This window comes from Salvelinus namaycush, chromosome 10 (genome assembly GCF_016432855.1).
Source record: "Salvelinus namaycush isolate Seneca chromosome 10, SaNama_1.0, whole genome shotgun sequence".
In the NCBI taxonomy this organism is placed as follows: Eukaryota; Metazoa; Chordata; class Actinopteri; order Salmoniformes; family Salmonidae; genus Salvelinus; species Salvelinus namaycush.
In genome coordinates, this window is record NC_052316.1 from 22,202,873 (window position 1) to 22,220,181 (window position 17,309).

Here is a 17,309-nt window from a genome sequence, read left to right on the forward strand (position 1 = left end):
TTCACTATTATTCTAGAATGTAGAAAATAGTAAAAATAAAGAAAAACCCTGGAATGAGTAGATGTGTCCAAACTTTTGACTTGTACTGTATATGGTAAGCTCTTCCAGCTAACATGTATCATGTGGGTGTGTGAAGCCACTGGAGGGACTTGGGCTCTTTACTGCAGCAGACGGAAAGGTCCCCTCATCCCTCTCTCATTGCAGGTCGTAATGAGAGTGCTGGGCCGGGCTGTCAGAGATCCAGGACCGCAGGACATTAAAAGACAAATAAGGCCATAAAACGCCTCTATGACTATGCATACTAAACTAATCCTTAGTCTGAGTGCCAACTTACTCAGTTTTATGTCTGAACTTCTTGTATTTATCACAAAGTGCTGGTGAGGCTAAAAAGTAGAACTAATGGTGCACACTTTGGAGCCCTCATTTTGTACTTGGACATGTCATAGGACAGTGGGAAGCATAGAAAAACTCATAGAATTCTAGAATTCTAATTATATGATGGGAACTATTGAAAGAATATGCCGATACCTGTTCTTGTCTTTGTTGCCAATTCTGGGCTCCTATTAGTTGAGATATCACTTTCTGAAATTATTCTTCAACAACATCATCTGCCCTTTCAAACCATATTTCATGAAAATGTGACTCCTTTTTAAATTTGCGCCACATTCCTTATTAATAAATGCACTTTCATCATTGCCCCTTCCAGCTAGCTCTTCTTGACAAATGTAAAAATATATATAATAACACAAAAATAATAATAATAAGCATTTCTAATGAGTTTTTCTCCTACTATTATTTGATAAGAGCAGACAGTACTGCAGGCAGTGTGAATGATCCTGTGCCTGTTCCTGTGAAAAGAGAGAGCTCTCCTGATTACAGGCAGCAGTGTTCTCCCTCAGAGGGCAACCAGCATGCAGCGCTGCACAGGCACAACACAGAGAGGAGACACTCTGTGTGGCTCCACCAGCCTCCACACCACACCACCTACAGTAGCACAGTCAAGGACCCCTACTGTCCTCTCTCTGGCTACAATCACACAGAGTTGAACAGTCATATTGATAACATGAAAATGTGAAGTGGAAGACTGGTGAATAGACCTGGGCTGTGGGCTCTTTGGTAGTCTGTTGAAAACTGTTTGATGAGGGAGAGAGGACACACACACGCATGCGCACGCACACACACACACACACACACACTCACCACACTGAGCCCCAGCTGCTCCCTCTGCAGGTAGTCCAGGTTCCTGCGCTCCAAGCTGTCCAGGTAGTGCTGCAGTCTGGTGTAGGTGTAGGGGTAGCAGTAGGCAAACTGGTACACATCATCCTCTCGGTCAAAGCAGAAGGCAAAAGACATCACGTAGTTTCTCCGATGGTCAGGGCAGCGGTAGTAGTACACATTCTTAGTCGGGAGTCTTTGCCTGCAAGGACAGGGGAACATTTCAAGGATTTAGAGAAAATTCATCTCTCATATACAATACATACTTTATACATATTAGATAATTCCCTCAGAACCTTTCACCAGACTCTATCAGGTTGATAACCGATTATAATGGGACAACTGCTTGTAGCATTTTGTCTATAAGGTCAATGGTATCAATGTGAGAGCATGGACCAGTAGGGAAAGTTTCTAGTCTCGCTGTCATCCGGTCTGTTGTGGTAATGCCAAGGGCTACAAGGAGAGTGATCCAGGGGCCTTAAGTAGCGATCAATCAGAAATGTGACACTACTGCATCCCCTACAGCCTCTCAGTTTACTGCTCTGCTCTGCTCTCTCTATTCCCCTGGCTGCCTCTGCATCTCTCCTGTTCACTGGGCATCATCTGAGTTGCATCCCAAACTAACTGTATTAAGCAGTAAATAAAGAAGGACAATGGTAGACTATGGATGTTTCATACAGGCTAACAACTGATGGTACATCCCAGCTGAATGAGTGTCTACGCAGCTGATAACTGCATATAAAGCCTGTGCACATGCAAATAAAAAAGCTGACAAAAAGGATATGTGAGAGAAAAGGTGGGAGGGGGGGTGAATAACGATCCACAACAAATGTTGGCAAAGAGGAGTAGAAGAGAGTGAATCTTCTGAGAGGGGAAAAAGCAATAACGGACAGGCATTGAGCTGAGGCCACAGAGAGGATGATGGGAGGGGGAGGGAGAGAGAGAGTGAGTGAGGAGGAGGGAGACAGAAGATAAGGAGAGGATGAGAAAGAGGAGGCAGATCAGAGGCTGTGATAGCAGGCTGCTGGCGTCTCTCCTGTAGGACCAGGATCAGATTGAGATGCTATCTGTATCTGATAGCAGCCTGCTGTCCTGAGCGGCCTATCTGATAAGCAGAGGGCAGCAGGCAGCCTGTCTCAAATGAACCTGGGACTCACTGACCCCCCTCTCAATAAGCCCCATACTCTATCGCCTCTCAACTAGGGATGGGCAGATGGGAAATAGGATGTTGGTTTTTATGCTGACGTGCGCACACACACACACACACACACACACACACACACACACACACACACACACACACACACACACACACACACACACACACACACATATATACAAACAAACACTCAAAGAAAATGCTGCTGCCGCTACAAAGTGAAACACAGAATTAAAATCAAACCAAATTAGCCGAGTTGTATAAGGCAAAGTGAGGAAAGGGGGAAAAGGCCAAGCTGATTATTCCCCTGGTAGAGGAGAAAGTGTTCCTATCTCTGTGCAAGTGTGCCTGTCTCAGCAGAATACTAATGCAGCCACCCCGCCCTGCCTCATGCCTGGCTGAAGGGAAGGAGAGAGAAAGAGGGGAGAGAGGTAGAGAGAGGGGAGTGAGAGGAGAGGGGGCAGTAAAGCAGTGCTGGCCCGCCCCCCTCCAGAGAAGGCTCTTATCCAGTGTCTGCAGAGCCCCAAGGCTGGCTGCCTGGGCGGGTGCCTCTCCCACATCACTGCACTGCATCCTACAGGGCATTAGGTGGCTGACGAGCTAGTCGACAATACTACTGGGCACGGGCCCAAAGACATACACCACACATTCGTATGTATACATGTGCTCAACAAGCGCCATGAAGAGGAGAAGGAATGGGAGAAGGAAGCAATAATTAAAAACTTTTCTTTGAAGAATTTCTACATTTTCACTAACTTTAATCTGCTTGTGTAATCAAGTATACTCAGTGTGATATTTTGGGCTCATGGCTCATGCAATGACCTTTAATTTAAATTAAGTATATTACCTTTACTTTAAATCAAATTATTTTATTCCTAATCAAACATATTGGTGGAATGTGGGATGAAAAATGTGTGTTGGTGAAGTGTTTGTCCTGTTCATGTGAATTACACAAACATGCACAAACACATGCACGCACACATGAACGCCCACACAAACACACGCACGCACACATGAACGCCCACACAAACACACGCACGCACACATGAACGCCCACACAAACACACGCACGCACACATGAACGCCCACACACAAACACACGCACGCACACATGAACGCCCACACAAACACACGCACGCACACATGAACGCCCACACAAACACACGCACGCACACATGAACGCCCACACAAACACAGCACAATGATAGTTTGTGTCAGGAGGTCCCAGGTGTTTTGCTTCCTCCATTGCTTGTCCAGGGCTGAGTGCAGGACCTTCTGCTGTTCCCTGCACACCCAGGAGACCTTGCAGGCTGAAAACAGGGGGCCACATTACCCTGTCACACCCCACCCCGGAAGAATGAAATAAGATGACACTTTATCCAGTTATTTATTCATCTATCTGTTTGGCATTATCTAGCCGTGCAGCTCTCCTCTGTACCATTTGACCTTGTTGGCTACTGAGCGAGTCTTCGATATTGATTGTAATTACACAACAGGAATTTACTGCTGGCCATCGCAGGACTGCTTTACTGTTATGGGCCAAAGAAAATAGCTTTGTGTCTTCCTCTGGAGAGCAGCGATGCAGAGGTTGCTGTCACCCTGGTTTATATCTCTGCAGTGTCTGCTCCTGAACGGCTGCTGGCAATTCGTTTTATCTAAATAATGCTGCCCCATGCCTCTCGTACTTCAGGATGTGGTACAGTGCCCCCATTCCCAAACAGATTTATCACTGCATGTGGCAACAACAAAAAAGCCGCCTCCGATGATAATGTGCACAAACGTGGTTTCACAATTCAGTGCCACAGCAAACACACGCTCACACACACACGTCACAAACATATTCTACACCACAGAAAGTTCCATCCTAAAGCTCAAGGTCATCAACTGAACGAGGGCTGTGAGACGTGTTAACACAACTTCTATACAAGAGCAGGCATAAATGAAGATAAGAAAAACAAAACTCTGCTTGAAATGTCTTATGCGATAACACGACTTCTCCAGCAGAATCCGGGTCAACACCAAAGAGAGCAGAGCACTGGCAGCTAAAAGCAAGCCTTTACTGAGGTGTCACTCTCCTTCCCTCTGCTTTTCAACTTCTCAACTGTTAGCAGATACAAGAGGGGCTTTGATTTTGATGTTGATCTGTTTCCTTCAGAAGTCTCAGAGATGAGGGATAAAATCGGTAGCTTTCATACTAGGGACATCTTGTCTACATTCTCAAATCAATCAAGCATAGAGGTCACTGCAGTCACGCTTCTCGCTTTTCTCTCTGCTCCCTCTCAAAGCTGAGCCTGTCAAGCGCTCAATGTTGGGAATGGTTTAAAATATGTCCCACAAGTGCCACAGTTCTACACCATCTCAATTTGTGACAAATGGAAGCTCTGTTCCTAAAATAAAAATGTTTATATTTGGATATTTTTCACAATGATACTATACCACCATAATATATTACCAGCCGCATTTGAAGAGCCAATCTCTCTACCTACGCTGCCAGATGTTGAACAATTTCACTTTTGTTGAAACATGGCACAGCCTCCTTCTTTTGCATACTAATCCAAGCAGAAAATAGCTTTAGAATGATCTGAAAACAGTCAAGTATGCCTCCTACTCACATGTGTGATGTATCTATCCATCTTTTTAGGATGCAGATCAGACATAAAGACAGTATCCAATGGCACTGTTACTAAGCAACCTCTCTTGCTTTGTCATTCTGTTGGCCATATGTGATCACTGATGGTATACTGGAGTATAGTGTATAGTGATTGCCACTGCAAGTCACTGAATGTCCTGGAAAGCATCAAATCAGTGTGTGGGTTTAAAACAATGTACAGTAGTCATGGGTTGTTAGTAGGCTCCAGGCTTTCCTTTGGAAAGGCATCTCAAAGCCCACTTTCTGTGGAGACAATAAGCAGTTTACAGAGACATCTGAGCCTGAACAGGGACCCTCTGAAGCTGAGTGGTTTAAACAAGCCGCTGGAAGATTTTCTAAGGTGTTAACATCAAAACCGTTAAGAGATTTAATTTGCTGTCTTGTCCCTTTTTCCACAGCATTTTGGGGAAAGACAGAAGTGAAAAAAGGCATCGCACGTGAGATGTGACGTCCATGTCAGAAGTGTTCACGTCTCACCATTCAACCCTCATGATTTGATTGTTCTATTCACTCTAGGTAAATTTGTTTATTTGTCTCCCCAACGTTATGCTGTCTGATATTGGCGTTTAAAATATAATTTTCTTTAGAGACTTCAATAAATTACAAACCCTTGGGTGAATTAGATGAACAAACAGGCCAACAATCAATATCAGATCAAATTCATAGAGCTTTACATGATTGAATAGTATGCAGCAGCAGATACAGTATTCTACCAGAGTTAAACAAATCCCACCTAAAAGCACCAAATACTAGGTGTAAGTGCAAAAAATGCCTTGGCTCCGTACTTTGTTCTATTGCAGGAGCATGCGGGGGAACCTCCACTCATAAATGCTATGGGAACATAGCCATGTTAGAGCTAAGTGCCTGGTGAACAGCAACACACACACACAGCCTCCAGACCTTAAATCATTGGGTCATTAGACCTGAAATCATAAACTCAAAGCCCCAGAGTAATGCACTGGGGTTGTATATTCCAATCTGCTTGCATGCAGAAATGGAAACTATGAGGAACTTGAGCCAGGTCCAAGACACTAAGGTGAAATTCACTAATAGCAGTTTCTTACATCTATAAAAGAATATATATATTTATCTCTATTTGGACTGGTGATTAAATGTGAAATCATAGACTGACAGAGAGTGGATTTTCAGAGTATTAGATTAGAGGAGGTAATGGATGAAAGTGGATAATGGATAAAAATGAGAGCTATTGTTGCAGAGAGGAGTAAGAAGCAAGTGGATTATATAGGTATCAGGTCACATAAGAACATGTAAGGTCGCTGCGCATCACCATGATGCTTCTTCTGTTTATCACACAAACAAGACACCACTCCCCAGCTCACTTTTATTCATGTTTTAAGAGCGTCGCAAATTCTCTCGACCGAATCACTCAGAACACACACACTGGGTACTTAAGTATTCAGCTAGAGGCATCGACTCAACTTCAGGGTTCCTTTTATGGCGTCATTAAATATATCAAAATAAGTAATCAAAATACATGCCATTAGAATTACTCAGTGGGCTCAGGGGTGATAAATTACGGTACTGCTGACAGGTCTTTGAAACGCAGTGGAAGATTTTTTCCAGTTTGGGTTGGCTGGGTAGTGGTGGTATGGAGGGAGCCAGGCAGGCAGCACTGTAAAGTGGGTTCATACAGTAGGGTCAGTGGTGAAGCATAGAGGCTTGTGATGGAGGATAGTCCTTCTACAACCCCTCTTCTGGTGAGTGGGCCGCATTATCCAGGATCAGGCCATTACTCTGTAGTGCGGAAATATTCCACTCACATCCGTGTGTAAACAGTGGATCTCATTCATACACATATCACTCATGCACAGCAGGTTCAACAGACAGACATCTCCACGGGTGTTATGTGGATGTCGATGTGATGTAGGGCCAGAGGCTTGCGATCGCATTCAGAGTCAAAACCAGGGCAAACATGTCTTAAATGAGGTCTTGAGAATCCTGTCCTGTCTGATCAGGCAACCTTGTACCGTGCTCAGTGCTCAGAATCATCCTGGAGAGGAGTGTAACTGTGACGGCACCCTGATTGACCAGCAGATGGCCACACCTCTCGGTGGTGTTCAGTTGTGGCATGACCTTCCCATCCCTGCTACAGACAGTTCCAGGTCCACTCGCCTGTCTTTAGATCTCTCTAAAGTACTGTGGTCAATACCATAGCACTAAACATCTTCCAAAACCTGTGAACCAATCTGAAAGTTTGAATACAAACTTGGTGTGGATATTTTAGATTTTTCTCAATGAGGTTAATAAATGTGATTAACAGTGGACTATGTGCCAGACAGGGCAGAGGGTTGACTACGCCGCAGCACCCTCCCCTCCCCCAGGCCCGCCCATGGCTCCATGCTGGTGCAGCTACAGGTCCCACTGTGCTGAAAGCAGATGATCACCCTGCCATCGCCAGCGTGGCGCCGCCACCCCCCTCTGGGGCATGAGGGCAGGTGGCATTAGTTTGGGAGGGGGGAACTAACACGCCACAACCATGATGTCAGTGTTTTACCCTGGTGTGTGGGTGTGTGTTGATAAATGTGTAAAAGTGTATGAGGGGTTATGATAACAGGAACAAACACCAGCTCCTCATGCACCTACACCATGCAGCATTAGACCCCACCCCACATTAGTGTTCAGTCTCAGCCAGGTCCCAGGGGAGCCACAACGCCACAGAGTGGTCTGGCTGACAGCTGACACCAACACACCCATCACACCCATCATACTAGGACTACAGCGAATGTGAATATGCTAAACATGGAGTAAAGTGAATGTCATAATGACTCATAATAGAAAAGCTGTTTGAGATGCACTCACTTCTGTAAACAACAACATAAACTGCTGGCCTTGCCCAGCCACAAACAACAGAGAAATCACACATTCTATTAGACACACTGATAAATCAGTTAAAGGTGTCTGAAAGCATGTTGTAAACAAATACAACGTCTATGAGATAAAGAATTGAGAGAGAGAGAGAGAGAGAGAGAGAGAGAGAGAGAGAGAGAGAGAGAGAGAGAGAGAGCGAGAGAGAGAGAGAGAGAGAGCAGGTGGAGTGGTTAGGAGACCTCTCTCTCTCCTCTACCAGGGGAGATGGGGATGTGTCTACTGTCTGCATCAGCTCACTGGGTGGAGTGGACCCAGGGAGACAGCCTGGCGCCAGACTGGCTGGCAAACAACACTGCACCCAGACACACTCACACACACATACAACCAACGCAAAAAACAACAACAAAAACACACACACATTGCTTAGATCCGAGACATACTGTAGAGCAATCTGCTCCTGACAACTGTACTGCATTCATTCTCCATAGAAGGCGAACAATAGCTCTCTGTTAATTACAGGAAGGCAGACATGTAGCTTAATGTAGCCTAGGGCAGTGTGCTGGAGAGATGCTGTTGAGATGGAGTAGAGATGGCGGAGTGACAGGGCTTTTTGAGGGCTAATGCAGATGCATCTCCAGATTCAATTTGCCTGCTCTCTGATAGCATTATCTTCCCAGACAGACAACCTCCCCTCTCACTCCTTTGTTGTCTGTGAACTTACCTCAAGTATTTACATAAACATTCATACTGGGATAGGACAGGAGTCTAACGTGAAATGTGTAATGATTCCTGTAGAGTAAACCATATACAGTAAATTCACCCGCAAGTTCCTGAAATATATATAAGTTGTGTTGGAAATGTGTTCATCAAAGGAGACATGTTTTCTGCCAAAAAAAACTAATTTCTGAAAGTGAAATTCCAATGATGAAAGTATTCCCATCTCAGCTCTCTGTGTAAAACCTCTTTGTTGCTTTCTCTCAGCCATAACGTAAATCTCAAAAATGCACATCCACATACTCATTAAATAGAGTATGACAACAATGATCTCAGCCGTATCATAACCATGTTACTGAGTCTGTGTCAGTATGACTCATCAGATAGAGGTTAGGCTGATGAGATCATCCACTCTCCTGATGGCAACACGACAAACCATGAGGTCACAATGAGGTCATCAGAATAATGTCATACACTTAGTGATGTCATAGTGTACACAAGAAATGAAGAGCATGAATCAGTAATTTCACTGGTTAGGAGAATGACCTCACACATACACAAGGACATTAGGACAAAGGATAGCTACAATCCTTATGAGATTCAAAACAATAACATCATATTGGATAGAATCTGCACTTTGGATTTAGGATACTGCCTCAACAAAAGCGTAAAATATAATTTGACCACAACCAGCATTAAAATAATGATTGTGATTCTACTACAAAAATGCTACATTTTCCACTTTGTTGTTTAAAAAGAAGGCAATTTTACACAACAACCAAATCCAGCAGGCTCTTCGCCTTCTCTAAATGGAAATCAGTGTTGTGCCTGTTAGGGCATGGCAGGTGAGTCTCTATCTCTCTCTCCTTTCTCTCTCCCTCTCTCTCCCCACTACCACCCAGATCTGTAAACCATCTGTCCCCTGAGGGTGTCCCTGCCTGGCACAGCCGGCCAGCCTGTCTGACCACATCCCCCTGGCACCGGTGGCAGCTGTGGTGTTTGGGCTCTCTCCGCTCGCTGCCTGCAGGCAGACTGGTGGCTCCAGGTGCCAGGGGGGTAACTGGGCGCTCGGGCTCCCAGACAGCAGATGCTGCCAATTAACTTCCACGCCACAGGCTGGTATTGGGGCTGGGGGAGCGAGAGCAGGAGCGGGCACCGCACTTATTGAGGTTGACTGGAGTCAGCTAGCGAATCACAGGCTTAGCACAGCACTACTATCCTCTTACTGTCTCTGTGCCCTGTCCCGGGGCACCACATGTCACATCAGAGCCTCTGAGAGGCACAGCTCAATTACGGTAGAGGAAGAAACAATACATTACCCTTCACACTCCACCGCCATCATTCACAGTCAAATCACCCGAGCATCCGCTTTTGTTTATTCGCATTTGCTTCATTTCCCAGTTATGTTGAATTTAATTTAGAGCCGAATGTACTTTTATCACAGCTGGGCTGGCAATCTCAGTCTTTGATTGAACTCGGCGAATTGTAGCGAAGTCAGAATAACAAAAGGCAACCTTGTGGGATGAAATAAGGCCAGCTAACCCGTAGCCTCTCTAAGAGATGGTAGGAGTATACTGTAGGTGTATAATGGAATAGGGATGGATGACATGACACGGAGAGCTCATCAATAGAGGGAGTGAGACAAAACAGAATGGACTCCAACAAGTGTGGTGTAGATGAGGAGCAGATTGTGATGAGTGGAGAGGCACGAAATACTGTATTTCACAGGTAAGCCGGGGAGACCATCCCAGCTCTCAGCCTCTCTGATGTGCTGTGTTGGTGTGGGTGTGAGTGACAGCCCTGCTCGGCCACAGGACAGCAGTGTGAAAACAGGGCCTGACCCCTGGACCACAGCCCGCCCCGCCCTCTCTTTCTCTCTCTCCCTCCCTCACACACACTCAGCACAGAGGGGATGTGACAGCCATGACATTGGGCAAGAAAGGGGATCAACTCTGCTCTCTGAAGAGAAGGGGCTTTTTGACTTATTGTGGGGGATTTTCTCTCTCTTTCTTTCACACACGTCCACACACACAGTTACATGGAAACACATACACACACACGTTTTCTGGTCAGAAACCAAACAGGGATGAGTTGACAGTGGGTGAGTAATGCACATTGTTTGCTTGCTTACTCTGGCTGTGTTGACAGGCCATTACAGTGATTACCTTGGACACTGGGAATTACAGGTCACTTTGGAGAGATTCTGGCTGCTGAAGCCTTGCCCTTAAAGCCTCAATGCTCTCAAACAACATTTCTATAGTCGGGTCAACAAAATACAAACCTCTGTATGCCTAATGTAACAGAAAAACAAACAAAGGAAACATACAACTAGAATCTTACACTGATGTTCCATAACCTCGTCCATCACATCTGACTTCCATCATCACCCCCATAAAACAACTCACTAACATATACCTGAGAGTAAAAGCTAACCATCCACACTGTCCCAGGTCACCAACTGATCAACTACATGACTATCCAGCATTGCTTTGCACTAAGCAGCACTGTAGTATTTAATTGATGCTTGCTGCTCTTTAATATCCCTCATGGGAGATAGAATAGCAAGTCTTGGGGCCACTTTGTCACCAGAGTCTCATCCGCCATGCGCAGAGTGACAGATGACTTGTCGCAGAGCTAAGCGAGAATTTTTACTGCAGATTGAAAAGCGGAAAAAAGAGAGAAAGAAAGAAATTGCTCCATTACGCCACAAAGGTAAATCATTCAATGTGCTGGAGCCCCGGGAATGTCATTTACACATATCCGTGCATTTTCATATCCAAATACAATTAGATTTCCCCTCTTGCTGTGTGTGTGTGTGTGTGTGTGTGTGTGTCTGTGTGTGTGTGTGTGTGTGTGTGTGTGTGTGTGTGTGTGTGTGTGTGTGTGTGTGTGTGTGTGTGTGTGTGTGTGTGTGTGTGTGTGTGTGTGTGTGTGTGTGTGTGTGTGTGTGTGTGTTTTTGTTTTACTATCCTTAGGGTACCAGAAGTCCTCACAAGGATAGTAAAACAAGGAAAATTCGGACAAGTGGTGACTAAAACCCTCACAAACTTTTACAGATGCACAATTGACAGCATCCTGTCGGGCTGTATCACCGCCTGGTACGGCAACTGCACCGCCCACAACCGCAAGGCTCTCCAGAGGTGGTGCGGTCTGCCCAACGCATCACCGGGGGTAAACTACCTGCCCTCCTGGACACCTACAGCACCTGATGTCACAGGAAGGCCAAAAAGATCATCAAGGAATACAACCACCCGAGCAACTGCCTGTTCACCCCGCTATCACCCAGAAGGCAAAGTCAGTACAGGTGCCTCAAAGCTGGGACCGAGAGACTGAAAAACAGCTTCTATCTCAAGGCCATCAGACTGTTAAACAGCCATCACTAACACAGAGAGGCTGCTGCCTACATACAGACTTGAAATCACTGGCCACATTAATAAATGGAACACTAGTCACTTAAATAATGCCACTTTAATAATGTTTACATATCTTGCATTACTCATCTCATATGTATATAATATATTTATAACACCTATTGCATCGTGCCTATGCCGCTCTGCCATTGCTCATCCATATATTTATATCTATATATTCTTATTCCTTTCCTTTACTTAGATTTGTGTGTATTAGGTAGTTGTTGTGGAATTATTAGATTACGTGTTAGATATTGCTGCACTGTCAGAACTAGAAGCACAAGCATTTCGCTATACTCACATTAACATCTGCTAACCATGTGTATGTGACCAATACAATTTGATTTGATTTGATTTTTACATTTTGCCGATCCCCACAAGGAAAAATGCTATTTTAGGTTTAGGTTTAGGGTTACAATTATGGTTGGGGTTAGAATTAAGGTTGGGGTTAGGGTTAGGGGTTACGTTTAGGTTTAGGTATAGTTTTAGGGTTAGGGTTAGGCTTTGGGTTAAGTTTAGAGTTATGGTTAAATTAAGGGTTAGGGGTTAGGGAAAATAGGATTTTGGAAGGAATTATTTGGTCCCCACAAGGATAGCAATACAACACGGTGTGTGTGTGGCCATGTTTTGTTATAATCTCCACCCGGCACAGCCAGAAGAGGACTGGCCACCCCTCATAGCCTGGTTCCTCTCTAGGTTTCTTCCTAAGTTCTGGCCTTTCTAGGGAGTTTTTCCTAGCCACCGTGCTTCTACACCTGCATTGCTTGCTGTTTGGGGTTTTAGGCTGGGTTTCTGTACAGCACTTTGAGATATCAGTTGATGTAAGAAGGGCTTTATAAATACATTTGATTTGAGTGTGTGTGTGTGTGTGTGTGTGTGTGTGTGTGTGTGTGTGTGTGTGTGTGTGTGTGTGTGTGTGTGTGTGTGTGTGTGTGTGTGTGTGTGTGTGTGTGTGTGTGTGTGAGTGAGTGAGTGAGTGAGTGAGTGAGTGAGTGAGTGAGTGAGTGAGTGAGTGAGTGAGTGAGTGAGTGAGTGAGTGAGTGAGTGAGTGAGTGAGTGAGTGAGTGAGTGAGTGTGTGAGTGAGTGAGTGAGTGAGTGAGTGAGTGAGTGAGTGAGTGAGTGAGTGAGTGTGTGAGTGTATGCTTGAACTGTATGTTGGCCTAGCAGTACTTTCCGTGACCCATGTACAGTAGTACTCAGCAGGTAGGCAGATGGCTTTCCCTCCTTCTATCGAGTGTCTCATAAACACAAATATACATCCACTCATAACACAGGAACCCCTTAAGACCACACACCTCTAACATGGTGATACATGGTGACAGGAATATTCATGTTATAAAAGATAAAAACAATGTCTTTGCATGTTGTCTTACCAAAATATGGTAATATCCCAGCAAACCCCTCAGCTCTTTGAAACATACTGTACGGTTCCCTCAGGACTTTGTTTCCATTGGCATGAAGAATGGCACAGTGTCTGATTGATGGTTTGCATTCCATGTCATCTAACAGCATTAGAACATTTCACCTCATCATAATAAAACATGCGACGACTCCCATCTCAGTCCTGTCAGACTCCCACCAACCACTCCTCTTTCTCATCCTCCTTTCATCTCTCACCATCACACACCATGGAGATGATGGGAGCTGCTGCTGGAAATCATTTGCTGGCCCCAATAAACTATCACCAAACCTTCTGCATACAAACAACCATTATCTCCCCCATTACTAACCATAGTTCAAAGTGCGGCCTTGAGAGAAGCAGAATCAATATGTAACGCTTTCAAGATTTGTCTTAATTAAGAAACAGGGCTTTGGGAAGAAAGAAACACAATGACCTTTTCCTCTATGCAACCCCATTACTAAATATTCAAATTAGACCATAGCAATAGCATGATTACGCCTACTAAATCAGCGATGTCAAACACATTTTCTCATACAAGTAATATGTAAATGAGGACACAATGCAAAAAGCACAACAAAAACCCTAGGCAATAGTCCCATTATGGATGATGCCAATTTTCACTCTTCTGTTGAGTGCATACCCACAATTTTCTCCGACATGGTTCAACAACAGTCTCATATAATGAAAAGACAAATGGCATTTTACACCTTGGTGCCGTGAAATGTAGACAAAGATCCATCCCTTTCACAGCAGACTGTCATGCCGTCGCCCTGCACTGACTCAAATATCCCACAGCAGGAAATAAGCAGTTGGCCAGAGTGGAGATAAAGAGTGATGCCTAGCAGCGTTCTGGAAGGCATCGCCGTCCTCAACACATGCACGTTCTCCTCCTCCCGACAGTTTTACTCCTTGTCACCCATCTTTCATTTCCTCTCCTGAACAAAAGAACAGGACCTCCACTATGAATAATGGAAGAACCACATCAATGTTCCATGAAGCAACAGGGTTATTATTTTGAAGGTGGGAGAGGATTAATGAAACTATAACTTATTTATTTTTCTGTTGGAGGTGGAGTGGGATTTAGTGAGCTAGCAGCGAGCTGGACTGCAGATTGCTGTTGCCATGATGGCATCCCTCCTGCCCACACTGTAACACGGCAGAAATCTCTTTAACACACTGCTAAACTGTAATGGGCCGGCCTGTGGTTAATAAAAACAACACAGAGGTCAAGGCTCGAGAGGATTTCACTAAATACAAATGCATCAAAAAGACGGCTCATTAAAACAGCATTGGAGCAAAATGAAATAATATCAAGATGATATTTCCAAGGATTAGATTACTCCTTTAATCAACGTTTGTTATAGTTGCAGTGTCCTTTGGGGCATAAAGGGTTAACACCAATCGGAGCAGACCAGGCAGAGATAGTGTGTGGCGGGCCGCGTATGGCCAAATCATAGCAAATCACACTCACTCACATCTGCCTTACGATATGCCCCCTCGGTGAAATCACTAGGCTTACGTTCAGAGAAAGCTGAGAGCAATCGGCCAGTATAGCAGGTTCCCCAGTCAACCCCACTCAGAATTACACAGAGAGAGGCAATAGCCTGCACCTGAGCTGGAAGAATGGACAACAGGCCCAGATGAGACCAGGACAGGACGAATTAGCAGTCCACTAGCACCAGCCCAGTGATTATCGGCCAACATTCCCCTGCTTGTACTCCCACTGTGAAATTGCAGGAGTTTCGCCACAGTCATTTTTCATTGTCTGCTTATGACGTTTCACATGTGCTCAGTGACTTTCATTTAACCTCCCACAACACACACACACACACACACACACACACACACACACACACACACACACACACACACACACACACACACACACACACACACACACACACACACACACACACACACACACACAAATGCATCCAAACACAAATGTCATTTAGGCAGTCCTCACCCATATTCATTACAGCTGGTATCTTGGAGAGATAGCTACCTTACTGCTGCTGTTCACTCTGCTTACAGTGTTCGGCTCCAGCCAAAGTACCTACTACCTAACTAAGGTAGATGGTCCAAATATATGTGCGTTTCAGTCCTCAAACTTGTTGTACTAGTGCGGGTTCCCTGGAGTCCTGCTGGTCTATTAGTAATCTTCCTACTGTGTTTGTCAGGACTCTTCCTTCCTCTCTCTCTCTACTCCCCCCATGCCCTGTGCTGTGCAGTGGTGTGGAGATTGATGCACGCCGACGCTGCTGTGTGATTGAAACACCTCTCCCCATAAAGCTGTCAGAGGGCTGATGGAGCCGCGGGCCGTTTTATGCATTACACCTGTCGCCCTTCTTCTTCATACTGACACGCAATGAAATAAGAAAATCTGGATATTTCTTTCCTCGGCCTTGAAACCGTGCTGTTGAATCATGGAGTGCCACTGGGTGTCTGTTAACAACCCCAGGCACCGCTGGTGCCGGTGAAGGAAGACGTGCTCTGGGTCCGCAGAATCTAGCCTCTACAGAGACACACACACAGTCCCTCAGGCCCTAGAGAGACTACTGGCCTCTCCACTGGTACCACAGGACAAACACAACAACCTCTGACTCTGACAAATGTAGGTTTGACTCTCATCCCTATAGGGAATTACAACCTGGACTGGACCAGTAAAAGTGGAGTGTACTTGTGTTCTGCTCCCAGCAGATCACACTGGCCTCTTCTCCCTAGTTGTATAGCTTTGCAGAAGATGGCGTGCTACAGCTCGGACTCCCCAGCTCCCCACTAGCTGCCACTGGCCCTGGACCTGCTTTCTACAGCCAGAAGAAGCCTCCCCTCCTTTAGGCTCAACTCCATTTGATTTCACATTTGAAGTGACCTTTGCAATATATCTCTAGGTGCACATCTGATGATTTATGTAACCAAACAAAAACCAGTGCTGGCAATGTTAACCAGAGGATTTATTCCTCCCTGATCTGAAGCCAGTGATTCTGTAGTACGCAGCAGCCTTGATGGAGTGGAGTCTAAAAGAGGCAAGAGAGGGACACAGAATGATAATGAGACTTAAGAGGGCTACAGGGAGTGTGAAATCACCTGTTCTAAAAACAGGATGATGAAGGAATAGCAATAAAAAAAGATAAGATATAGGTCTAGCTTAGATACAAACACCAACTGCTTCAATGGATTTATGGCAAGACTAACTCTCAGGAAAAGTTGCTAAAGAGATTTTGTGAGAAAATATATCCTCTAGTCTTCACCCGTTTCCTCCATTTTACTGGGAATTTCTATTTTACACAGCAGGAATCTACTGTGTGAATTTTATGTGAGTATAAAGATACTGTGGTTATACAAGTCTGCTACTGAACCTATTCTTGTGGCCAATGTTTTCTTTGCCAAAGTGACTAAAACATGTCACTCTCAATCCTGCACTACTTTCACTCTTTAACAAACAACCACTACAAAAATCCACTACAAGATAAAAACTTTGCTTCTCTTCGGGTAATTATAATCCTGAACAAAACAACTACCAGCTTTAGCATATTGCTAAGCGCAAAAGCACAACCAGTTAGAGGAACCTCACTAGTTCACAGAAGAAAGTAGAACTAGTTGATTACACAGAGGTCTAGAAGCCCCACCAGTTCAAACAACATGTTCAGAAAGAACACATAACCCCTACATCCATGTGAGATAGAAGATGGAATCTGGTTCCCATTTCTCCAAACAAAGTCATCGTATTTAGCCTCTGATGGTTCCTCCCTCTAAACCCACCTATCAGTCACATCTGTGATATGATTCATAATGATTGTAAGACATGTATTAGAAAGCCATTCTTTCTTGGATTGATCTCCATGGCTGTCTGTTTGGGATAGACAATATTGATAGCGTGCAGAGTGGACTTATTGAATGTCTGGATTACTCTTTGAATTATGTGAGAT

At 44.8% G+C, this 17,309-nt stretch overlaps 1 protein-coding gene across 1 annotated transcript in view; it reads right to left on the reverse strand.

The window, feature by feature from the left end:
• Positions 1-895: 895 nt before the first annotated feature.
• agbl4 (ATP/GTP binding protein-like 4) overlaps positions 896-17,309 on the reverse strand; it is a 182,547-nt gene continuing 166,133 nt past the window's right edge. The window contains exons 5-6 of the mRNA XM_039001677.1: positions 1,191-1,417; positions 896-1,026 (exon numbers count right to left, since the gene is read on the reverse strand). Of these exons, the coding sequence (XP_038857605.1) occupies positions 896-1,026; positions 1,191-1,417 (358 nt within the window). The remainder of the gene's footprint in view (positions 1,027-1,190; positions 1,418-17,309) is intronic.